General features: G+C 41.6%; 3 protein-coding genes across 4 annotated transcripts; 1 reads left to right on the forward strand and 2 right to left on the reverse strand.

Annotated features, from left to right (window-relative positions):
* The first annotated feature begins 138 nt into the window (after positions 1-138).
* Positions 139-24564, forward strand: LOC129188782 (zinc finger and SCAN domain-containing protein 12-like). Of its 2 annotated transcripts, XM_054789786.1 has the most exons (4): positions 139-746; positions 2379-2633; positions 7524-7808; positions 24499-24564. In XM_054789786.1, the coding sequence occupies exons 1-4, from the start codon at positions 554-556 to the stop codon at positions 24546-24548; spliced, it is 783 nt and encodes a 260-aa protein (XP_054645761.1). In that variant the 5' UTR covers positions 139-553; the 3' UTR covers positions 24549-24564. The 2 variants fall into 2 exon arrangements, with proteins under 2 accessions (XP_054645761.1, XP_054645760.1); XM_054789785.1 differs by lacking the exon at positions 24499-24564 and having other exon boundaries at positions 140-746; positions 7524-11817.
* LOC129188784 (zinc finger protein OZF-like) lies at positions 5622-17331 on the reverse strand. The gene is made up of 2 exons (XM_054789788.1): positions 16808-17331; positions 5622-14806 (listed from the first exon to the last, which is right to left on the reverse strand). The coding sequence occupies exons 1-2, from the start codon at positions 16977-16979 to the stop codon at positions 13740-13742; spliced, it is 1239 nt and encodes a 412-aa protein (XP_054645763.1). The 5' UTR covers positions 16980-17331; the 3' UTR covers positions 5622-13739.
* On the reverse strand, positions 21231-25561 carry LOC129188787 (zinc finger protein 774-like). Its single transcript, XM_054789790.1, has 2 exons — positions 25140-25561; positions 21231-24681 (listed from the first exon to the last, which is right to left on the reverse strand). The coding sequence occupies exons 1-2, from the start codon at positions 25381-25383 to the stop codon at positions 23936-23938; spliced, it is 990 nt and encodes a 329-aa protein (XP_054645765.1). The 5' UTR covers positions 25384-25561; the 3' UTR covers positions 21231-23935.

Raw genomic sequence — 25561 nt, forward strand, 5'->3', positions numbered from 1 at the left:
ACATGCAAACTCGCCAACAACGTCATCTATGGCCTTCCAGGACAGCCAATAGATACTTGTCTTTCTGAGGAGTTGGCAACATTGATGCCAACCGCCATAATACAGATGAAGAAGAAGACATTTGTAGACGCTCCCTGCGCTCCGGTCTCGCTGCCAGCTTCTCACAGATCAATATAAATCAGACTGCTAGGGAACGCAAAACAGTATTGCATTATCTCGCAAAAGTTTTGCGAGGGAACGTTTGTTCTTTTTTTTTTTTTTTTTTACCTATCATATTTTTTTCTCCATGTCCCCTCCGGGGCTCCGTCAAGAAGAAAGAAAAGAAGACGAAGAAAAAGAAAAAGAAAAAAATGAAGTTTGGAAGTGATTGCAAATGAGCTTTGTTGTTTTGCTGAGTTTGTACTTCGGTCATCACTGATGTAATAGAGAGACTGTTTACATCTTATTGGCTTTGAGAGAGAAACGTGGACTTCGAAGGGTTTTTTTTCGCCCTAAATGAGCTTATTTCGCTACCTTTGAGGTTAGCAACAAGTTGCAACGTAGCCAGCTCAAAATGCGTGCAGTCCAAATGCTGAGAGCGTTAATGGTGCAGCGACTAAATGCTACTGTTGAAGAGATATTTGGACTGTTTGAAAGAACCATAGCAGAGTACGAGGAGGAACTTTCTCGAACCAAAGTGGAGAATGAGCGTCAACGCGAATTGCTGGACAAAATCTTCAAACAGCATGCCCGATTACATAAAGCAGGTTTGTTGATTAATTTTCATTTTTAATTCATACCTTTCAGTAGAATAGAGAATATTAATCAAAATATGAGCAAAAGCATCACAGTAAATATGCCAGAATTACTTGCAATTATCAAATTTAATCTGTTGTCCTAAAGCAGGCATCATAAAACAGGGATCCTGTTTGGTTCCCAAAACGTTACGAAAACGTAGCATTTTTGTTGCAGAAACTTTTTGGTTTGGTTTTCAGCATCTTATCTGCTCATTGTCACATGGTTGCAGTGGCCGGTTTTAGGTACGTTCTGTAAACAGTATGTGTTGGTTGTGCTTTTTGTACCTTTTTGGTTGTATTGGCAAACCCTCACAACCTTTGAAACGATTATCTTTTATCATATATTTGTATTATAAATGGATTACATGTACTTGCATTTGCATGAGCATATTGTCAGCCGTGAATGAACAGAAAAGGCAAATTTCGCCTGATTTTAAAGTTTACTGCAACATGTAATATCAAAAAATAGGGCTTTCAAAGTTAATGCGTAATTAACATAGGTTTCCTATAACGGCTCTGTTTTTTATGACGCGCGATGAACGTTTGCACGTCCTGTGTGTGTGTGTGTGTGTGTGTGTGTGTCACATGCTGTACCTCATGGTGGCAACTAGGTGGCAGTGTTGACCTCTTTTGTCGCGATTTTTCCCTTTGTGACAAGCTTTTCTTTTTGTTAGACTAAAGAAGTGTTTTGTTGCAGTTTATTGATACCTCAGAGTGTGTATTTCTCCAGCAAATATTGTAATGTAAGAAGACCAGCGGGCTGATTAATCACACAATGTGATTGTGAATGTATGAATGTGAGTGTGAATGGTTGTCTACTGTATATGTGCCCTGCGATTGGCTGGTGACCAGTCCAGGGTGTACCTGCCTCTCGGCCAAAGTCAGCTGGGACTTTGGGCGAGAGGCAAGACAAGCGGCATAGAAAAAGGATGGTTATGGTCATGGTGTAATTAGTTTTGAACATGTCCACATGTCCAAAAAGGAGTAGGAAGAAGCAAAGCTTATTTTATCCTACCCCTCATCTGTTTTACATCAGTTGCAATTTATTTGTTCACCTCCTGTTTTCCAAATGTAGTCTTTGCCAATTGTGAATACATTGGAAAGTGATTTGAGTTTTATGCATATTGTCCAACCCCAAGATGAATGCCTATTGGTTTTAAGCATACCAGGTGATGTGCATGTGTGTACTGAGGGAGGGTGTGGCCTTAGGAGATCAGCACCCTTTATTAGGTGTGCACAATTATTAGGCAGCTTCATTTCCTCTGGCAAAATGGGCCAGAAAAGAGATTTAACGGACTTTGAAAAGTCAAGAACTGTAAAGCATCTTTCATAGGGATGCAGCAGTCTTGAAATTTACTTTGCGGTCGTGTCTGGAACCAACTAACCGCAATAAACGAGTGATTCCTGTAATACCAAATGATTGTAGAACAGTTGCTGGAAGGTTCTTTTTTATCTGTTGGACTGTGGTTGTGCATGTTGTGTGTGTTTGTCGCCTTCCTGATACAGGAAGGAAGTTTGATCAATAAATACACGACCCAACCATGTGCTGTTTCTCTCAAATGTCATTTTTCTTAACCAGGTTTACTTTTTGTTGTTTTGCAGATGTCCATGAGGTGTCAGTGAAGAGTCAAAAAGAGATTCCTTTTGAGTGGAGCTCCGGTGTCAACAATAAAGAGGAAGAGGATGAACAACAGATGACAACAGAAGCTGATGGAGAGCATTTTGAAGAAAATACCCACTCAGAGCCAGACAGCATCTTTGCACCACTGTCAGATATGGACGACACGTCAGACTCTTCCGAGACCAATCACAGGGATGACACCAAAGAATCTTTGGAGAGCAACAAGGACTCTAAAGGTGATATGAGCCATCACAATGACAACAAGCACTTTGACTACTCTGAATGTGGGAAATCATATAGCCAGATGGAAAGTTTGAAAACACTCATAACACACACTTGAGAGAAACCTTTTGCTTGGGCAGTTGTGCTAAAAAATTGTCTTTAAAGCATTTGACAATACACATTAGAACACATACAGTGGTGTGAAAAAAACCCTTGCTGATTTTTTATTTTTTTGCATGTTTGTCACACTTAAATGTTTAAGATCATCAAACCAATGTAGATATTAGTACATGACAACAGAAATCACTTAAATAGAACCGGCCTGACAAAGTGAAGTTGACCAAAAGCGACAACTAAATGCTAATCCCCTAATTAATCCACATTCATATTTTATGAGCCCTTTTTTACTCAAAAGTACCACTGCAGACCTTCGTTTTGCATGAGCAACAACCAGTTTCCCCAATAGCTCACTAGATGGCGGGTTTTCTCACTTTCAACATGTCTTTCTTCTTGGGTTCACATGAAAGGATTTTCTAGACATCCATTTCATGTAAGTATTACTACCAATCACCTTTATTTTGAAACCAATACTGTATAAGATGAATCATGACAGTATAGAGATACAGTATATGCCAATTTGTAGATTTTATCTCCTCTGGGTTTTCCCCTAGGGGCAGCTATATTTCATTGTTGCAGCTTTGCAATGTTTGGCCGGACTAGTACCAATGGATGCCACATGCTCTGTCTTCTAGTTTACCTATATTTTGAGCAACAGTCTATACTAGGGTTATTTTCCTATCACCAGTGTTTTATTGATTTGAGTTGTCATTGAGGGTGCATCCTATGGAAAATGAAATAATTTGGAGTGAAGTTACACACTATCAGAGGCAGATTTGATCAAACGTAATGGCATAATGTGATGTTCATTTGACTGTTCAGTGAGCAAAACTGATGTAGCCTAAATTCCATTGCACATATTATATTAGTATATATCTTTGTTGGACTGGAAGCTTTTTTAGTAAACTAGCTTACATACTCTGGTTGCAGGTTTGTGGTGCGTTATGGCAGGCCGACAAAGATCTTATTCACTCAAGGAAGCCATTGAAATGGTTTGCCTTCCTGATGGTGCTTTATCTGAGACAGAATCCATTTCAGACGATGAAATTGGTGATCCAGATTTTGTTGAACCTGCTGAAGCATACGAGTCTGACTTCAGCCTTGGTGATGATGAGACACTGGGAGCAATAGCAATACCTAATCCAAACACACTTGATGTTGAAATTCATAACGTACATGCAGACAATGACACTGGGGTCCCAGATGATGATGAACCTCAGCCCGGCCCAGCTCCAGTAAACAAAGTTTTTTCTTGGAGGCAGAGGAAACCCCCAGCAGCTGACACAGACCCTTCATTCCAAGGACCTGCATTCTCACCTCCACCAGATGAAATACCAAGTCCAAAGTGGTATTTTGATCAGTTCATGGATGAATCCGTGTTTTAACTTATTTCTGACCAATCAAACCTGTATGCAGTTATGAAGAATGGCCCAGAACTAAAAACAACCCCTTCTTAAATGGAGCAATTCACTGGTTTACACATATTGATGACAGTAGTACGTATGCCATCATACCGCATGTACTGGCAGACAACAACACGCTACAACCCAATTGCAACTGTCATGGGACGTAAGCGATTTGATAATCTGCGAACATACATCCATATGAACAACAATACCAATGTGAAGCAAAAGGGTGATATGATCCATTGTTCAAGGTGCGACCAGTACTTGAGAAAGTCCGTGCAAACTGTTTGAAAGTTGAACCGGAAGAAAACCACTCCATTGATGAGCAGATGATCCCCTTCAAAGGAAAAATTGGAATGAAACAATATATCAAGAACAAGCCGAAAAAATGGGGAATCAAGGTCTTTACTCGTGCAGGTGTCACTGGACTAGTCTATGACTTTGAAGTATACACTGGAAAAGGGACTGTACCCAATGAGCGTGGACTTGGTGTTGCAGGTTGTTGCACTGTTGTGCTTCGTCTCGTATCAGATGTTCTAAAAGGACTAAACTACAAGTGCTTGTTCGACAACTGGTTCACTTCACCTGAACTCATTGTGGAACTGAAGAAAATGGGAATTCTATCAGTTGCTACCATCAATCGAAACCGTCTACGTGGATGTACCCTCAAAAGTGACAAGGAACATTCAAAGGCTGGGCGTGGTGCATATGAAGTGAAATATGAAATGACAAATGGGATGGCAATCGTGAAGTGGTATGATGACAAGGCAGCGTTACTGGCATCATCCTTCATTGGCCCTGATCCTGTTGATAGATGCAGAAGGTGGTCAAAAGAGAAGAAGGAATATGTGGAAGTGGACAGACCCCACATTGTCAAGGTGTACAATAACAACATGGGAGGAGTTGACTTGGCAGACATGTTTGCTGCACTCTTATCGCATCGAACTCCGCCCACGTTGTTGGTATCTGTGCATCTTGTACTATTTGATTGACCTATCACTGGTCAATGGCTGACTCCTCTACCGCCGTCATCTCACCCAGAAGCAGGAGAAGAAGTATATGCCGCTTCTTGACTTCCACGCTCAAGTTGCAGATGCCCTCATCAAGGTTGGCAAACGGGCTAACTTGAACAGTCGGAAAAGAGGACGACCGTCATCGGAAGAGGCTCCGGAACGCAGTCAAGCTGCCACATCTTCACCTCCAGGTCAGAGGATCATTGCGCCATCAGTTGAGGTCAGACTAGACCGATTCGACCATTTTCCCATCCATGCTGATAAACGTGGACGATGCAGAGTGTGCAAGAATGGCTACACACAAATGGCCTGTCTGAAGTGCAAAGTACTTTTGTGCTTTACAAAGGACAAAAATTGTTTCCTGGACTACCACACAAAGAAATGACCTTCAGACCTGGCCTTCTCAATTAGGATTTGAGACGTCGATATAGTATTATTTGTACTTTATTTTATTCCACAGCAGGGAAATTCATTTGGTACAGCAGCAAGCAAGATACGCAAGTAAAGAATACATATTGACTACAACATGGTTCAGGTGGTTCAGGTGGTACAGGTGTTGTAGAGCCTGACAGCGGTCGGTATGAAGGACCTGCGGAACCTCTCCTTCTTACACCGTGGGTGTAACAGTCTGCTGCTGAAGGAGCTGCTAAGGGAACCCACAGTGTCATGTAGCGGGTGAGAGGCGTGATGGACGTCAGCTTAGCCAACATCCTTCTCTCCCCTACTTCCTCCACGGAGTCCAGAGGACTGTCCAGGACAGAGCTCGCTCTCCTGATCAGCCTATTGATCCTGCTCCTGTCCCTGTCCGTGCTGCCCCCTCTCCAGCAGCCCACAGCATAGAAGATGGCTGAGGTCACCACAGAGTCATAAAAGGTCCGTAAAAGAGTCCTGCACACATCAAAGGACCTCAGTCTCCTCAGCAGGTGGAGGTGACTCTGGCCCTTCTTGTAGAGGGAGTGGGTGTTGACGGACCAGTCCAGCTTGTTGTTAAGGTGAACACCCAGGAATTTGTAGCTGTCTACCAACTCTATGTCCGCTCCCTGGATGTTCACCGGTGTGAAGTGAGATGTTTTCCTCTGGAAGTAAATGATCATCTCCTTTGTCTTGCTGGTGTTGAGTTGGAGCTGGTTAAGCTCACTCCAGCTGACAAAGTCCCTGATGACCGTCCTGTATTCCAGATCATTCCCCTCTGAAACACAACCAACGATGGCTGTGTCGTCTGAGAACTTCTGGATGTGACACTGTGTGGAGTTGTGTGTGAAGTCCGAGGTGTAGAGGGTGAAGAGGAAAGGGGAGACCCTGACCCTGAGGGGCACCTATATAATACCATTATTGGTATTATATCTCAATATTGTTTGATGTAGGGGATGAAAAGTTATTGCTATTGTTCCTAATCTATATACCAAGTTGTTTTTGTTGTTATTCTTCCACTGTAACGTACTTTGAAACATTGTTTTGAAATGTTCTATGCAAATAAAGTTAGTTTTCATACCATATTAAGTTTTCGGCGTTAATTTACCACACCGGGCCAATGTTGTAAACCTGCAACATCTCAGAATACATTACATGTGAAGCTTTTGCTAAAAAAAAAGTCTGAATTGTATACCACTACCCCATATGACAATTTTCCCCAAATATCAGATTTTTCCTGTTACAAAAACTTAATTTGAGCCTCAATGGGTTAATAAGTTTCATTTAAAAACTGCATTTTGTGTTCTGTTGTGTTATCACTGACTAATATTTCATTTTTTTGACACACTGAAACATTTAGGTGTGACAAAACATTAAAAAAAACAACAAGAAATCAGGAAGGGGGCAAACACTTTTCACATCACTGTATAAAAGAGAAACACCCTCCCTGTTTAGTTTGCGCTAAAAGGTTCAGAGACAGGTATGAAATGAATGTTGTTTTTGTTGGACTGTCAGTAATTTATGTATATATTCGGGACAGTGCACACTAATGAAGAGTCTGATACTTCTGTGCAGGCTGTAAATTAGCCAGATTCAGTTGCTAATTTTCATCTCTAGTCCTGAGGCAGAACAACAAAAAACAGAAGAACAATATAAAAATATACAATATCAAGTAAAAACACGGACACACGTTCATAAAATATACATAACAATAAAATTAATCAAAGTAAGGACATGACTGGAAACTGTTTAGGGCACTTTTTAAATGTGCAATAAGTGGGACATTCTCTGTTTGTTGGGAGGCTGTCCAGTAAGCTGTTGTTTATGATGTGATGTTTTTGTCAACTTCCCTGATACAGGAAGAAGGTCTGGTGTATCCATACACCAACTAACCGTGTACTGTTTGTTTCTAATGTTAGCTTCATTAACCAGGTTTGGTGTCTTTGTTGCCCAGCAGACGTCCAGCAGGTGTCAGTGGAGAGTCAAGAAGAGATTCCCTCTGTGCAGCAGGAGTGGCGCTCGAGTGTGAGGCAGTTGAAGCCAGAGCCCCCCGACATTAAAGAGAAAGAGGATGAACAACACATCACAACAAAAGCTGATGAAGATTTTGAAGACAATATGCAATCAGAACCAGATTGGGTTTTTGCTCCACTGTCAGATACCAACGACATGTCAGACTCTTCTGAGCTTGATCACAGTGACAATGCCAAAGAACCCTTGGAGAAAAGCAAGGACTCAAAAGGTGATATGACACATCACACTAACAACAAACACTTTGAATGCTTTGTATGTGGGAAATCATATGTCCAGAGGAAAAGTTTGAAAAGACACATCGTAACACACACTGGAGAGAAACATTTTTCATGCTCAGTTTGTGCTAAAAGATTCACCTTAAAGGAATATTTGACAAGACACATGGTGATACATACAAAGAAGTCCCATAGCTGTTCAGTTTGTGCCAGAAAATTCAGAGGGAAGTATGACTTGAAAAATCACATGAGAACACACACGCATGAGAAACCTTTTCCCTGCACTGTTTGTAAGAAATGTTTTACTAGTCGATCAGCTCTCAAGGTACACATGAGAAAACATGCAGCAGGAAAATGTTTGACCTCTAGAAGCTCAACTCAACACATGGTAACAGAAGATGATGGAGAGCACTGTGGAGGATCACAAGCAAACAGTAATTTTGCTCCACTGTCAGATATGAATAACACAATGTCATACTCTTCTGAGACAAATCACAGAGACAAAAGTTACCCTGTAAGCGTACAGTTGAGTAAACACATGGCAACGCACACTAGAGAGAGACTTTTTGCTTGCTCAGTTTGTAGTAGAAGATTCTTCTTAAAGCACCATATGATAAGACACATGAGCATACATACGGGGAAGAAACCTTTTCCCTGCTCAGTTTGCACTGAAAGTTTCAAATGTAAGTACGAAATGATCAGCCACATGAGCGTACACGCTAAAAAGAACCAGGTTAAGAAACACACGAGTCCTGGTGACACACTAAATGAAGTTGCTGGGATTTAAATGTCAGAATGTGACTTTGTAACATGACAGTTTGACAAATTAAAGTTGCTGTCTCCAGCAAACTTAGGTATTTCATGGGTAATTCATGGGGGTGCTGGCCCTCAAACTGTATACTTCAACCACTTTCTGCTCCGAAGTTGCAGGCCATGCCCCTTGCAACACATACTCACGCACATTAGTTATGTTTGTTGTCAGCCAACCAGTGGTGGACAGTCAGGGCCAGCAAGGCTTTTTCTGCTGGCCTAAACACTATCAGATGCATTGACCTACATTTACAGCTTAATTTTGTAATATTTGTTGCATAAAATTGTATTAATTTATTGCACCTTTGAATTACTTTCATTTAGTAGTGTGACTCTTGGATGCACTGCTTCCAGTAATGTATTTGTATGTTCGGCTGTTTTTGTCCAGCCAGGTTTCATCTTCTCTGTGTTACTATGTTATTCTAATCTGACCTGGGTCTTCAGAAGCAGTAGTGCTGCCCCATGTCACATACACACTACTAGCAAGGGGGCTGTTTTTTTTAACCAGTCAGATTTCAGATTTGCCTCTCGGGGCCAGCTAGCTGGCCCACAGTACCGTCAGCATTGTTCCGTCCTCTGATTGGCTGATCAGAATAAAACTGATTGACAAGCCAAGTTATACCCACAATCCCTGACTGAGGAAGAGATATTGACATCTTTGGTGAGTAGATGTATTTGACTTAAAAAGTTACATATATTTGTCATGTCATCTTACCTCATGTTATGTAATGATGATGAAGTGTAGGGTTTGGAGTTGTCTGAACCCTTAATCAATGAGCTGTTCTATTTACACTCATCACATTTGGCTGAGCATGAACTTTACAAGCACTGATCTACCATAAATTAGTCATAAATAGCAGCAACAGTATATTATTATTGATACAGTATAGGTATCACGGTAATCTGATCAGTTACTAATTTTGTTGGAGTTCCATAATCTCTAAGTGCCTGCATGGCGTCATGCTGATGATGATAATGATACTCCTGGCCGGCGAAGCCCACTGAAGAATTCGTATAATTTTTTTGTTTTGTTATACTGGCTCTCACAGTATCAGGCGAAAAAATATTCTGTCCGGTTAAGTCCTCACTGAAGGCTCATGTACCAAATGCACTGTTTGCCACTGCAGCTAACTAGCTATTTACCAAAATTTTGCTACTAAAGCTAGCAATTATTGAATGTATAGCCTATCACTGTAGTTGTACATGTGCACGCGCTGTGAATACCAGACGGCAGTAAGCGAAATCCGTGCATGGTAATCCTCTTATTTGAAACGAAACAAAATTTTTATGAAGTGTAACTTTTAATTTTGTTTTTTTAAACTACTATTGGTATCCTAACCAGAGGTGGTGTTCTGATATTTTTTGGTTGAAAAAAGTGTACTTTGAAGCTGAAGAGGGGCAGCAGCATTCATTGCTGTAATTTTTTTGCAAATGCAAATTGAGCAGAAATAATGTCATTCTTCAGTGCTGTTTTGTGCCTGCAAAAATGTTGCAACTGTTTTTCTTGAAGCCTCTTGCCTTCTTCGCAACCAAACAAGTTGTCAACCAAAAACATGCTTGGAATGCCAATAAAAAATAAAGCAATGCAAAGCAAGTGTCTTGGTCCTCACTTATATAAAAAAAAAAAAGGACTACGCTTCACTGCCTCTAGGCGCGATCAGACAGGTACACCTGTGGACTCAAAGTGGAAAACAATTGTCGCACAGCTTTCACATGTTCATGACATCACATCTCTGGCCAATGTGTAATTAAAAAAGCAGTTAATACATAGCTAACAGCATTTTGTGATGAGAAGAAAACACAAGTCAACACACACGTGACACACAACTTAACTTACCCACTGCATCATGTGGGCATACAAATAAACATCTTTGCATAACACACATGTCAAGATTACACCCATGTCTTCCTGTTGCAAGGCATGCTGGGTAGATTGCAGGACTCTCTCCCTCCCAACGTGTTTCCATGTGCTATTTTTACATGATGAAGAGAGGCTAAGGCCTGTACTATGAAGCAAGCTTAACTTATCCAGGACCTCTTCTTTCTTGTCCGGCTTGACCAACGCTAACAACAAAGATGTGGGATAAGCGGTACTACGAAGCTGGATTTCAACTTCATTAATCATGTCGGGATTTTCTAGTCTTGTCATTAAAGTACAAAATAAAACTAAATATCTGCAATAAGTTATCAAAGTTAGAGATCGTTTGATCATTGATCATTTGCAGAACAAAGATGCTACAGCGAGGGACAGCCAGGACAACAGGTAAATGCGAGGGTTAGTTTCATGCTCACCCCCAAACAAAGAGAATGAGTACAAAGACAAAGACCCACGGACAGAACAGCCCAACATAAGAACATCCCTATTCAGAACACCACCAAGACCAATCGGATAATATATGCATCAGGTCTATCAGTAAGGTCATGTACGTGTGCATTGGTGTTTGACTCCACTCACTCGTCGCTTCAACAGCGTGTATACTTCCAGTTTCCTCTCCAGCGCTAATCCTTCTGGGTAATGTAGTACACATCCACATTAATCAACACAATTAACACCTCCAAAAACGTAGTCGCACAGTGATTATGAATCTGTTTAAATTGTAGGTTACATTGACTGCAGATCTCAGTGAAACTGTGTAAATGTACTGTAACTCCGTCAATAATAAAAGATTTGATTTTATATAGCACTTTCAAGGCACCCAAAGTGCTTCACAATGAAGTGAACCCAATATTCATTCACTCCTCAGTCACACACTGTTATATATCTGTATCCACAAACAGCCCTGGTTCCTACAGTATATACAGTTGACTGACGACTATACAGTGATTGACCAATCAACAATTGGGCACACAAGTTTGAATTTATTTAGGGTTTTGTCTGTACAGTAAATTTGATAATTTATCTAATTGGGTTAAAATTGAACACACAGGCTCAAACACATACAGTCACCGACATCAAGTGGTACTGAAAGTTCCCAAACGTCGAACTTGACAAGCCTGAGTCCTAATAACTTCTTTTTAGTGATCGATTGACTGCAGTGGATAGTGTCTTTTTGGCAACATATAATAAATTGTGGGCCGCACGCTGGTCTAGTGGTTAGCATGTTGGCCAACACAGTAACAGTCAGGAGATCGGGAAGACCTGGTTTCGATTCGCCCTTGGGCATTTCTGTGTCAATTAACATAAAAGGTGCATGTACAAAACCAACTCAGGAATGTAGAGGGCAGCTGTCTGATTTAGAATCACTAACATAAGAATGAATATTGTGGTAAGATCACTCAAGAAGAGGTCAACTCATCAATCACCTTTCCAATGGCTTTAAAAAAAGCCATTTCGACATGAAACGGGCCCAACATGACAAACACAAACCTTGGAGACTCTGTTACCTGGATCTGCATGGCTGGCTTGTCTGCATTTAGGTCATATGATACCACCCCATACTGTTGTCCACACTCACGGGCACATTTTTGTGTTGTGATGAGCGTTTCTTGTACGACATCCAGGTTTGTGATAGGTTGTTTCAAGTTCTTCATGTATAGAACAACCTGTTCAACTGAATTGTCGGGTTCTATCAGGGAATTAAATCCGACCCACATCGGTATGTTGGACATCCCCAACGCATGACACATCATCCACACCAAATCCTTGTTTCTGGCTTGGGGTCTGTCGTCAGGACGACTGCCATCCACCGTCTTTATGGCATAGTCGGAACGTGCTCATACGTGGCTTCTTCCTGTAGGGTTCTAAGGGGTGCTCATGGACCTCTAGCTTCCGTTTCCGTGACCTTTTATTCGATGTGTGCTGCTGTGGAACAGTCTCACCTGATGCGTCTGCAGCTTGGATCCACTTTATTTTGGTACAAAATACCCATTGTGTCATGGAGCATGTCCGCTCCGGACAATGTCTCCGCCATTTCATCGAAATTGTCAAAGGCCAAACCCATGACCATCCCTTCAACAGTTCCTTCCGGACAAGCCTGTTGCTTATTCTGTATGGCCTCACCCAATGATGTTTCAAGCTCTTCTATTGTGCTGTAATCTATGATATGTCCAAACCTGTTCAACAGCTGTACAATCTTTTTGCTTCCAGTCATCGATTTGATAGCCATACCCAGAATAATTTGTTTTCCTGGTTTTACGTGTCCATTTTGGACGACGTACAGGGCATCATGACTAGATGAGGATGCACGCCTCTCCACCTTGGGGCTGTACAATTTGGTATTGGGGCCACCATAGAGAACTCTATAGAATTCAAGAAGGACCTCAGGTGGAGATGCCTCTCCAGCACGCAGATTTTGCAGTGTTGGGGGATCTACAAGACGATCTCTCCTCACATCTTTTATTGCCTTTCTCAGCTCCAAAGCTGATTTGGTACATTTTTTTAATCAGATTTTCCCAAATTTGACCTAGTTAGACATACCAATTTTGAAACCTTTGCTACCCCAGTGGTGCATCTTCACACCCTCTTCATTTTGACACCAATTACAACTTGCTGTGTAATGCAGGTCGAGAGACACAGCCATTTGAATTAGTTTCGGTTTTAATTAGTGACCTTTGACCTCTTCTTGAGTGATCTGACCACCACAATATATATGTTAGTGATTCTAAATCAGACAGCTGCCCTCTACATTCCTGAGTTGGTTTTGTACATGCACCTTTCATGTTAATTAAAACCTTAATTAGTGCTAATTAGCGGCATTCTTAAGTGATCTTTCCACCAGAATTCCCATTCTTACGTTTCTAATTTGCATTTAGTGTGGTGCCTGAAATCATTTGACATAAAAATGGAACTTGCACCTGTCATGTTAATTAAATCCAATTTTGGGGTGGGTGTGAATGGTTGTTTGTCTATATGTGCCCTGTGATTGGCTGGCGACCAGTCCAGGGTGTACCCCGCCTGTCGCCTGAAGTCAGCTGGGATAGGCTCCCCCGCGACCTTAAAGAGGAGAAGCGGTATAGAAAATGGATGGATAATAAGTTGTTTGACAGCAGTCACTGGATCGTCCAATACACAAGTATGGTTAGCTATTTGTGAAAAACATAAGATAAAATAAACATGCTCCTAACATGCTGGGAATGTAACGTACATTCAGAACAATCAAATTTGACTTTCTCACCTAAACTAATGAAACACTTTGAATGCTGTTAGAAAGTGAAAATGTCTCACTCTCTTCACATAGTACTGACGTCCCTTCAGCGTCCATCGATGTGACACACTTGTGTTTGTCAACCTGATACTTGTAAGTGAATCTTTTATCACACACATTGCAGCCGAACGGTTTCTCCCCAGTGTGCGTTCTCATGTGTATCTCGACATACCTTTTTCTTGTGAATCGTTTGGGACAAAGTGAGCAAGGAAATTGTTCCTCCTCCATATGTGATCTCATGTGTGTCATCATTTCACGCTTTCTGGAAAAACTTTTACTACAAACCGAGCAAGGGAAAGGCTTCTCACCGGTGTGCGTTCTTACGTGTACTATCATTTCGTACTTATCTCTGAATTTTTTATCACAATATGAACAGGAAAAGGGGTTCTCCCCTGTGTGTACCCTCATGTGTCTTTTCATATGAGACTTTAAGGAGAATGTTTTAGTGCAAAATGCACAAGCAAAAGGTTTCTCTCCAGTGTGTATGCTCATGTGTCTGTTCAAACATTGCTTCCAGCCAAATGTTTTCCCACATTCAGAGCAGTCAAACTGTTTGTTGTCACTGTGAGGTCTCATATCACCTTTAGAATCCTTATTATTCTCCAAAGGTTCTTTGTCCTCGCCACTGTGATCCATCGCAGACGAGTGTGACATCATGTTATCCATATCTGGATATGAATGACAAAGTGGAGCCAAGTTTCTGTTTGCCCGTGGTCCTCCACAGTGCTCCTCATCATCTCCTGTTGTCATATGTTGAGTTAGTGGCCCCGCCCCTCTGTTCCTCTCACGCTGACTGCGATGCAGCTGTGATGACGGAGCTTCATCTTCACTCTTCACAGAGATGCCAGTATATGTGAACTTGGTGATGCTAGCCTCCTCCAGCCCTTGAAGCTGCACCGCATCATGACCAGTCCATACCTCATCGTCTTCCTCTTTAATGTGGGGGGACTCTGGCTCCTCCTGCCCCAACCTTGAGCTCCACTCCTGCTGCTCACAGGGAACCTCTTTTTGATTCTGCAGTGACACTTGTTGAATGTCTGTGGAACGGAAAGCAAACATGGTTCATGAAACTCACATTTGCAACAAACAGCACACAGTTAGTTGGTCTGACCGATAACCTTCCTGTATCAGGGACACAAACACTACAAAAACACACAATATGCACATCCTCTGCAGACTGCAGACACTACACTTGACCACTCAAGACATGTCGCCCTTGTGCCGGTTGACCTGCACTCACACTGCTCTACAGTCCTTGAGGCTTTGGCCTGTTTGCATGGATTATTACTTTCTGCAACTATTTTTTCTCTTTATTTATACCCTGCAAAGTTGGTGGCTATCATTAAAAACTAGCTAGGACTATTGATTGCACAAGTTTTCCAGACTGGGCATTAGTGTGTATACTCGTGCATGAGCAAATATGCCAGTCACGGGGCTACCTTTTCTGACAGTTGCTGCACTCGGTACTTAGACTTAACATTTTGAGTGCCTACGTGCATTCACACTGAGAAGTACGGCAAATTGCAATGCGCCGGCAGTGTTATGTCGCAATCAACACGCCCCAAAGGTGAGCGTGCAACAATGGACCCTGACCACCCTTACTCATCGGCATCTTGGCTACGTAGCAGAAAGGGAGGGTCTAACTCGAGTGGTTGCAATTCACAATTAAAAAGGACAGAAGAAGAGGGAGCGCATAAATATTGCCCTTTGTACAATGACTGTAATCGACTGTCAAAATGTGCTCCCTCAGGAACTAAGTACGCAGTGTACATTTGGGATGTCCCGAGCCGATCTTCAGGATCGGGATCGGCTGTCAATCCGCTGTATTTTGAAGATTGAATATCGGCTTCCGCCATGAGAACGGGTTGATCCGGTTGCCGTATCACATTCGTAACTCTGAGCCACACTCCAACATGGTAGGTGCAGTGATGCACCTCAAAATGTGGTCGCCACACGACTCCCGCCATCCGCAAGAAGAAGAAAACGCAACACCACCATGCAGACATGTGCGCGGTGTACCGTGGTGAAGTTACTTTCACGTTGGATATTCGGCTCCGTAGCTACAGCGGTAGTTCCTCCTCACTGTGCCCGGACTGCTGTATCATTGTGCGGTGAGCTCGCACGCAGTTGCGGAGCTACGTGGTGGCCACCCTTGGTCACTCTGGCCATCTAGACATTTCAGGTATCAACTTATTGCCACCCGTATATGAGTAATGGTCTCACCTTGGCCACTCCAATGAAAAGTTTCTGGCTCCGCCACTGCTCGCATGGGATTTGCTGCTCTCCCTGCTGGTTGTTTACACTTGGGACCGTCAACAAATTACTATTGCGCTGATGAGAGTTTGTTAAAAAATGTCATATATTCTAAATCACCCATCTATAACCATGTCAGATGATTAGTCCTACCCTAAAAGTATTTTCCATGCCCATTTTTTCCAATTTTATGCTTTATTGGATGACTTTTTTTATTGGCTTTATCTTTTATTGGATTAGGGACCTGACTCACAGAGGTTTGTTACAAAAGTCAAACAATATTGTTGGTCATGCTGTGTAATACAAAAGTAAATTCAGCAATACTTAGGTTGCATTATTTTTAATGCTTTGAAGCGCTAATTTTATAACCATATTCATTTCCACAAATTGATGTTTGTAACAAAAGCGTATTATTAAAAAAACATAAAAAGGAACGGTACCGGATGGGATCAGCAAGACTATAAAAAATCGGATCGGACGCCAAAAAATGTGGATCGGGACATCTCTAATGTTTGTTAATGTTCAGGTAAAACAAGCATATTCAGTTTGTTTGGGTTAAAATAAGCGATGAAAATAAATGTCACAAAAATGAGTACAAAACGTTGGAGACCACTGATTTGAAGTGTAGGACAGAAACACCACTTCAGACATACCCTCATTTTATAATACTTGTTTATATCATTAAATACAAAGAACAATATGAAGCAATCTCAGTCACTTTACGACGATTTGATCATCTGACCACACAGCGTTAAAAGGTAAAGCACGAAATGAAGCCTCCAAACCTGCTTTGTGAGCCGTATCCCGAGGTTTGCCAGCAGCGCACAGTAGTCCTTTTGTTCTAGAAAGTTCCTCCTCGTACTCTGCTATGGTTCTTTCAAACAGTCCAAATATCTCTTCCACAACAGCATTTAGTCGCTGCTTCAGCAACGCTCTCAACATTTGGATTTTACACATTTTTTTTCCAGTCAAAATGACACCAGCTATCTGCTCAGCGATGCGGAGCCAACCTAAGGTTTTGCTCTTTCACCAATTTGGGATTAACGTCAAAGTACAAGAACCAAACATCGTAAAATTGCCTCTCTACTGTTTCAACCATCTGCTGCTAGACGTATAGACGCAGCAAGCAAAAAAAAAACCACAATGTATAGACCTCATTTGCCGTTATTGTTTGCCCTGCAATGGCTCCGCATCCTTTGAGGGACGCAGGCGATGGTCGATAACGTCACAATTCCGCGCGAAGGCTGCAGAGGTTCATTGAAGCCACTGAACTCTATACTACTTGTACTGGAAGGGGCGTCCCTGCTGACTGCATGTAGCCATTGGTCGGCCATCTTGCTTCACCCAAAAAAGCACACAATCATACACATACATGTATCTTCATTCACTACATTTATTATGTTTCGGTATAAAAATGAACACGAATCAACAAAAAATCCATTGAAACAGAGTAAATTTACTAGACCCAAATCTCAAAATTTCCCTCCAGTTTAAGGTTTTTCCTACCTCTATGGTGTGAAATTACAATGCATAACAACTCAATTTCAGTGTTCACAGGGTATTTGTTATGATAAGGATCTACGTAGTATCAAAGTTAAATGCAACACATACCTTTAGAAGATGATCAGGTAAGTCAAATATTGTTGGAACTGCATTTTGTCGCAATCTAACAGTCTGGCCGGTCCTGTCGAATTTCTCCTGGGTGAAATGACTTGAACAGAGTTGCGATCTGGCTGCAGGAATCCACCTGTCTCTCTGCATATTTACTACCCATTGCTTTAGAAATTTAGCATTGCAGTGTGGAAATCTAAAGGAGAATAAGGGGTACTACATAACTACATAACTACTTAGATGAAAAGATGCTTACAAATTTAAAGTGTCTATTTTTTAAACTATTTTTATTATTTATAAGCATTTACCTACCTGTGTAATGTAAGTCCCTTCTCGCGATTTTCACAAGTATCACGATTTGTGCAATTAATAGCAGCACAAGACGGCATCTCGAACTCCTCTTAGTTGTTAGCCTTTCTTGTTTTGGGTGAAACAACATGGCGACTTCTACACTTCCGGTGGCTTCAAGCCTCCAATGCGCAGCAAGCGATCGGGGCCATTCCAGTTATAGAGTTCAGTGTATCAAATGCGTCCTTTACACTGATCTGTACTTAAAGAATCTGGATAGACCATACGTCGCACGCGCCCGTGCAAGCCGCTGAAGCCACGGAGAGGCCATCTTACCACTCACATCTCGTACGTAGCAGACTACATTCGCACAGCGTACATAGCGTACAAAGCAGATGAAGAGGCCTTCAAGTAACGCAACCTTCATCCCTTAAAAACGATGATATAATGATACGTTATTCTCTATCTTTTGACTATATTAAATGTACTTTTTCCCTTCCAATTCTCATTGCCTTTGGGACAAAATTCTACTCTGCACCGTGGCTCAGCACTCCCCTATAGCAATGCAGTTTTACTCCTCTAGAAAGAGATTTTCATTTTAACTGCATATTCCATCCCTTTTTTCCACTAAAATCCATGGTCATGATCCTTTACTTTTTTTTTTTTTTACCTTCATACAATTCACTATGCTCTCCTCTGTACAAAATATGAATCATAGAAGAGAGTGACTTTGGACAAGTTTTAAAATCATTTAACATTTTTCAGATTTTTTTCAGATTTTTTTTTTTGTGTTGTGAAATAGAAATAACCTCTTTTCTAATATAGAAATATATTTGAACAAAAACCACAGGAATAATATGTAATATAATATGTAATAATATATAAACATTGTCTCCATATGGGGGTTCATTTTAAATTTGGGTAAACAACAAAAAAAAAACGTATTTTTTTATATTTGCAAGGAACCGCAAATTATTTAGTAGTCAAGTCGCGGTTGTTTGTTTACATATCCCCCACAGCCCCCAAAGTAAAGCCGTTATGACTCAGGCAAACTCAGGTTTGCAAATCGCCAGAACCGGTCCACGGATGATGCAGTCAACACTGCCATCCACACAGCCCTTTCTCACCTACAGGGCAAGGACACATACGTCAGAAAGCTATTTATAGACTATAGCTCTGCTTTTAATACAGTCCATCTCCATCTCAATACAGATAAGACTAAAGAGATGATCATCGACCCAAGAACAAGGGAAAAGGAGCCGCATAGACCCCTGTTTATTGATGAGACTGAGGTGGAGAGGGTGAAAACCTTCAAGTTCCTTGGCACACACATCAGCGAGGACCTCACCTGGTCTCACAACACCCAACAAATTATGAAGAAGTCCCAAAGGAGACTGTACTTCCTGAGAAGACTGAGGAAATTTGGCATGTCCACCACAATCCTGAGTTGCTTCTACAGATGCACTATCGAAAGTGTTCTTACCGCCTCCATCACTGTTTGGTACGGTAACTGTACAACACGTGATAGGAAGGCACTCCAGCGGGTGATCAAGACCTCACAGAACATTGTTGGGGCAGCCCTCCCCTCACTGCAAGACATTTATAAATCTAGAGTCCTACGCAGAACACACAACCTCATCAAGGACAGCACACATCCACAACACTCATTATTCACACTCCTACCGTCAGGCAGACGCTACAGGAGTTTGAAGTCCAGGACCACAAGGCTGGCAAACAGCTTTTACCCACAGGCCATCAGGCTTCTCAACGAAGCACTCACACACGCCGCACGCAACACACGCACACACTCATAGCACTTTATTTATTTATTTATTTATTTGTATTATTTAGCTGTATTAATGTCTCTTCTGTTTTTGTTGCTTAATTTATTGGTATTTATGTTTCTTATGTTCTTATTCTTTTTCTTGTGTTTTCTTTCTTTTCTTGGGAGAATGAACAGAATAAGAATTTCATTGCTTAGTATAACTGTCCGTTTTACTATGCATATGACAATAAAACTCTTGAATCTTGTATGGTATGATATCGACAGAATAAAAAAAAAAAGATCATACCCGAGTCCTTATGACTAAGCTCAAGCACACCTGTTGTGCGAGGTTAGTCTGAAGACTAACCTTCCATTTAGTGTGAGTGGGTAACAAACTAACAACAGCTAACAACTAACAACACTCACAAGTTCTGACATAAGTCATTGTCCGAGGAGTGTTGCTTGTGAGTGGTAATATGGCGGCCGCGTAGCTTCACAAGTCATTGACCAATGGCCTATCCAGATTCTTTAAGTACAGATCAGTGGTCTTTTACAGGTGTATATGCTTTAAAGTAGCATGGGCGGCTCAATTCCAATATTGGTTGTAGCGATACCTGGTGCCAGTATTGGATCGATTCTCTGATAAGACGGGAAAGGGGTACTTGTGTATTGACTTTAAAGACAAGACGATGGGCTTGTGTATTTGGAGAAATTATCAACAATTAAAGCCGTCAACTCGAGGCACCATGGCAACACAAATCATAAAGACATGTATGTAAATTACACGGGGTATGCCCGCTTATTGATTTTAGTTGGCCAAGTACTGCGTTGATTATGTTTCATTTTCATTTCCTTCACAAATGCCTGCAGAGGCTGTTCTTGTTCCAAAGGTAGGAAAATGATGTTTACATGACAAAGTGAGGTTTTTGGCATGTTAGAAGTTCACATAAGTTGCTTATCCCTGCATTAGACCATCAGTGTTAATAAAGTAATTTTGAAAGATTTCAAGTAAGTCTTATTGGTATCGGCAACACTGACCCTGCATCTATTTACGTATTATCGGATCATACCATAGATTGTAGTATCACCCACCCCTACTTCGAAGTGTGCACAGAGCTTTAGAGCGATTTAAAATCATTTTCCAGGGGGAAATGAGCTCACAGGCAAAAATAAATTGATAATAAAAAAAAAACAGTTTGAATGATAATTTGGCAAGCAAAATTTTTTTTTTGAGTCATGTAAGTTAATAAAGCTTGCTTTTGATCCATTTTTTGTGCCTCAGTTGCAGAGATGCAATATAATTTCTGTATTCTACTTAATAGTAGTCTATTCATAAAGTCTACCATGATGGAAATCTGTGCTCTGCTGGGTGCCGCTGCAGTTGGAAGAACCACAGAACGTAAACACCCAGAGGATGCAGGGATACACAGCCATGCATTTGAAGTTTCTGGTGAGTAACGTATTGTCATTTTAACACAATAATCTCAGCAGCAAATAAAAAAAAGAGCAATGTCAAATTTGAAACAACTTTATTTTAAGCCTATCATGACAACATTTCCAATTTCCATTCAGTACGGGCAAAGGTTTAGACACTCCTTCTTTATTCTTTTCTTTATTTATTATGTGGTACTATGTACTTAACAAAAAGTGTGAAATAACTCTAAATATGTCTTATATTTTAGACATATATAGTATGTCTGATGATTTTTTTTGATAGCACTGCAAACACTTGCTGTTCTCTCAATGAGCTTCATGAGGTGGTCACCTGAAATGGTTTTCACTTCACTGGTGTGCCTTTCAGGGTTACTTAGTGGAATTTCTTGCCATATTAATGGGGTTGGGACCATGGGGTTGTATTGTGTGTGGCCAAACGTTTGGCCTGTACTGTATATATATTTAAAAAAATGTGTATAATTGGTCAAAAGCATGTACTGTTGCCACATATACTGAAAATAAAAAACTCACATTAGAACAATGTGGAAAAAATATTTTTAAACGAATGCAACTTTGTTGTGTTTTTTTTTGTCACTTGTACACTTGTGTTTCCTAACACCCCCCTAAAGGTGAACCTCTTATTGCATAGTGCAATGAAAGGGTCTCTCCCCAGTGTGTATTCCCGTGTATCCTGACATACGCGCTTGTGTTGAATCTTTTAGCACAAACCGAGCAAGCAAAAGGTTTCTCTCCAGTGTGCGTTCTCATGTGAATTGCCAAATGAACCCTCTCGTCAAATGTTTTCTCACAGTCAGAACAGTCAAAGCGTTGCTGCTTCATGTGATGTCTCATATCGCCTTCTTATTACGCTCCTTGGCGTCGTCGCTGTGCTCAGCTATACTGTATGCTGTATTTCAGTTTGACAGCTTCCGGCAAACTTCTGCACTTCTTCGCTTTTCTTTATCTAGTAGCTGCCATGTATGATGTCACAAAACTCTCATCTCCTGAAGCTGCAGCGTGTCCCTTGGGACTGTTTGCAACACGCTCCAAACTTTTTTTATTTAAACCAAAAAATATAAGAACACCATGGGAAAGAATATGTTACCAATAGTGGTTTAAAAGAACAGACTGTACAAAAAAGATGTCTATATTTTTCACAATTACAAATTAAACTGCATAAAAATTGTCGGAAATTGTTGTTCGGGCTGAATAAGATGATTGGTGTTCATGGTTGTCACTCTCCGCTGTTTCGCAGACACGTACATGCCCGTACCCGTAGCGCGTGCATACATACAAAAGCAGTCTCTGAGAAGCAATCAACAATTTACAGTCACTCTGGTGCACCATAGACTATACAGTACATTTAATGATAGCTAATGTTAGTAGCTAAACTTTGCCAAATCATTATCATCAGCTGCAGAGTGTGGACTCGAGTCACGTGATTGTGACCAGAGTCAGACTCGAGTCACAATTCTGGTGACTTTAGACTTGCCTTGACAATATCATGAAAGACTTGCAACTCAACTTGGGCTTTTCAGGCCAGCTGTGAGACATAATCCCTCCAGCGTTTCCTAGGTCTGCCTCAGGGCCTTCTCCAGGCTGGGCATGCTGGACACCTCACCAGGGAGGCGTCCGGGAGGCAACTGAACTAGACGCCCGAGCCACCTCACCTGGCTCCTCTCGATGTGAAGGAGCAGCGGCTCTACTCTGAGCTCCTCCTGGATGACTGAGCTTAGGGTGAGTCCAGCCACCCTACGGAGGAAACTCGATCTCATTCTTTCGGTCACAACCCAAAGCTCATGACCACAGGTGAGGGTGGGAACATAGATCGACCGGTAAATTGAGAGCTTTGCCTTCTGGCTCATCTCTCTTTTCACCACAACGGTCCGGTACAGCAACCGCATTACCGAAGACGCTGCGCTGGATGGTTTGCCAGAACCTGTTTTGGCAAAGTGACTCTTAAAATTAGGGGTGTGACGAAAAATCGATATATTGCAATATTTTAATCCTATGATGGATTATCGATTCGATCTTGCTGTGTATCGTTTTTTTTAATTACTGTATTATTATTAAAATAAGCCGCTACAAACGTCTTCAACCGTTCCTCATCAGCGCGCCACCATTGTACATGTGATCTAGGAGTAGCTCCCCGCAGGAGCGGCAGAAAATCAGGCGGAAGTCACAGAAGAAGGAAAAAAAAGAAACAAATGCGGCCTGATGGTGGACTCAGTCTCGGTCAATGAGTCACACCTAAAATACAAATCCTGTTAACAACTATGCTGCACTACAACAGTCTCAATGTTTTTGCACCCTTGCTGTATCCTGGTTAAAATACACTGCAAAATAGCCATTCAGTTTCTATACCACTTGTCCTCATTAGCGTCACGGGTAAGATGGCGCCTATCCCAGCTGAAGGCTACAAAATATAAACTGTGAAATTATTTTTTTTTTGCTTTTGTTTCACCCTATTGCCGTATTGAGATATTATCGTTATCGTATGTATTGCAAATTGTATCGTAACGTGGGGTACCGTGAGATTCCTAGCCCTAAACTAAAATTGTCAAAATTTCAATGTTATAAAATCCTGTTTCATGTTCTGCCCGGCAAATTAAGTGCAAAATCTTCTTGAGCCTTCAATGGGTCTCTTAGTGTGAACTGAACTCCTGAAATCAAATAACTTTTGCACCTTTTTCTAATTTATTGAGATGTACCTGTAGTTCTTGTCCTGCTCAAATTGTCAGAGCTTGTTAGGAAGCCTCAGTCGTTATACAGTCTGCTTGTGATCCTCCACAGTGCTCTCCATCAGCTTCTGTTGTCATGTGTTGAGTTGAGCTGCGCTGCCGGAGGTAAAACGTCTCTTCCCAGTGTGTGTTCTCATGTGTACTTTCATGTCATACTTTTCTCTGAATCGTTTTCCACAAATTGAACAGGGAAAGGGTTTCTCACCAGTATGAATTCTCATGTGTCTTTTCATATGATGCTTTTGGGAGAATCTTTTATTGCAAACAGTGCAAGCAAACGGTCTCTCTCCGGTGTGTGTTCTCATGTGTAATGTCAAATTACACTTCTGGTTGAATGTTCTCCCACACTGAGAGCAGTGAAAGTGTTTGTCGTCAATGTGATGCCTCATATCATCTTGAGAGTCCTTGCTAATCTCCAAAAGTTCTTTGGTGCCGTCATTGTGATCGGACTCAGACGAGTGCGACATCATGTCGTCCACATCTGACAGTGGAGCAAAGTTTCTGTCTGCTTGTGGTCCTCCATCATCTTCTGTTGTCATGTGTTGATTTAGATTCTCTGCCCGTCTGTTCTCCTTTCTTTGGCAGATAAGATGCTTTGACGACTGAGCTTTGTCTTCATTGTCCTCCCTCTTTACAGGGACACCAGTCAAAGGAAACTTGGTGATAGCCGCCTCCTGCAGCCCTTGAAGCTGCTCCCACTGTTCGTCCTCTTCCTCTTTAATGTGGGGGGGCTCTGGCTCCTCCTGCTCCACACCGGCACTCCACTCCTGCTGCTCAGAGGGAACCTCTTCTTCACTCTCCACCGACACCTGCTGGACATCTGCAGGGACACAAATATAACCCAATTAAATTAAAGGGACTGTATGGACTGAGTTCCCCAGCTGTCTAAAGGGGCCAACATTCCTATTTACCGCAAACATTATATCCTGCCCTCTTCCTGCTTTGAGCACGGAAAGTGGATTAGATGTGGCGTGCACACACGCACTAGTTATGTTTGTTGTCAGCTAATGATAGCGATTTGGCAAACTTTAGTTACTACCGTTGACTATCATTGAATGTGTAGCCTATCATATAAGAACAACAACATGACTGCAAATTGTTCATCGACTCTCTGAGACTGCTTCTGTGCGTGTGAACGTGCAACGGAAATCTACGTGAATACCAGACAGTGTTGAGTGACCACCCAGATTATCATCATATCCCTGGAAGTGTCGGTGCAACAGAGGGATAATGTTACATTTTTACATAAGAGTTATATGTTAAAATAAGTCATCAAACCTGCTTTCCGTAACGGAGCATGCGGTTTGAAGACATTGTCCAGCAGTTCGCGTTGACGATCGTTCTCCACTTTTGATCGAGAAAGTTCCTCCTCGTACTGTACTATGGTTCTTTCAAACAGTCCAAATACCTCTTCAACAGCAGCATTAAGCCGCTGCTCCAACAACGCTCTCAGCATTTGGACTTTAAACATTTTGACAGTCACGCTTGCTCTACGTAGCGACGTGTTGCTAACGTCGGACATTAGCGAGCTAAGCTGATTTAGGGATGGGAAAACAAACTTTAAACTCCACGAGTCTTCCTCAACACAGTGACAACGTAACGTGTCTGTTATATGGGTGAAAATAGAAGCACAAACGCATTAAAACAACAAGAGAGAGCATTTGCCATCACTTGCAAACTTCTTCTTCCCGGATCAGACG

Source organism: Dunckerocampus dactyliophorus, chromosome 10, assembly GCF_027744805.1.
Source record: "Dunckerocampus dactyliophorus isolate RoL2022-P2 chromosome 10, RoL_Ddac_1.1, whole genome shotgun sequence".
NCBI classification, from domain to species: Eukaryota; Metazoa; Chordata; class Actinopteri; order Syngnathiformes; family Syngnathidae; genus Dunckerocampus; species Dunckerocampus dactyliophorus.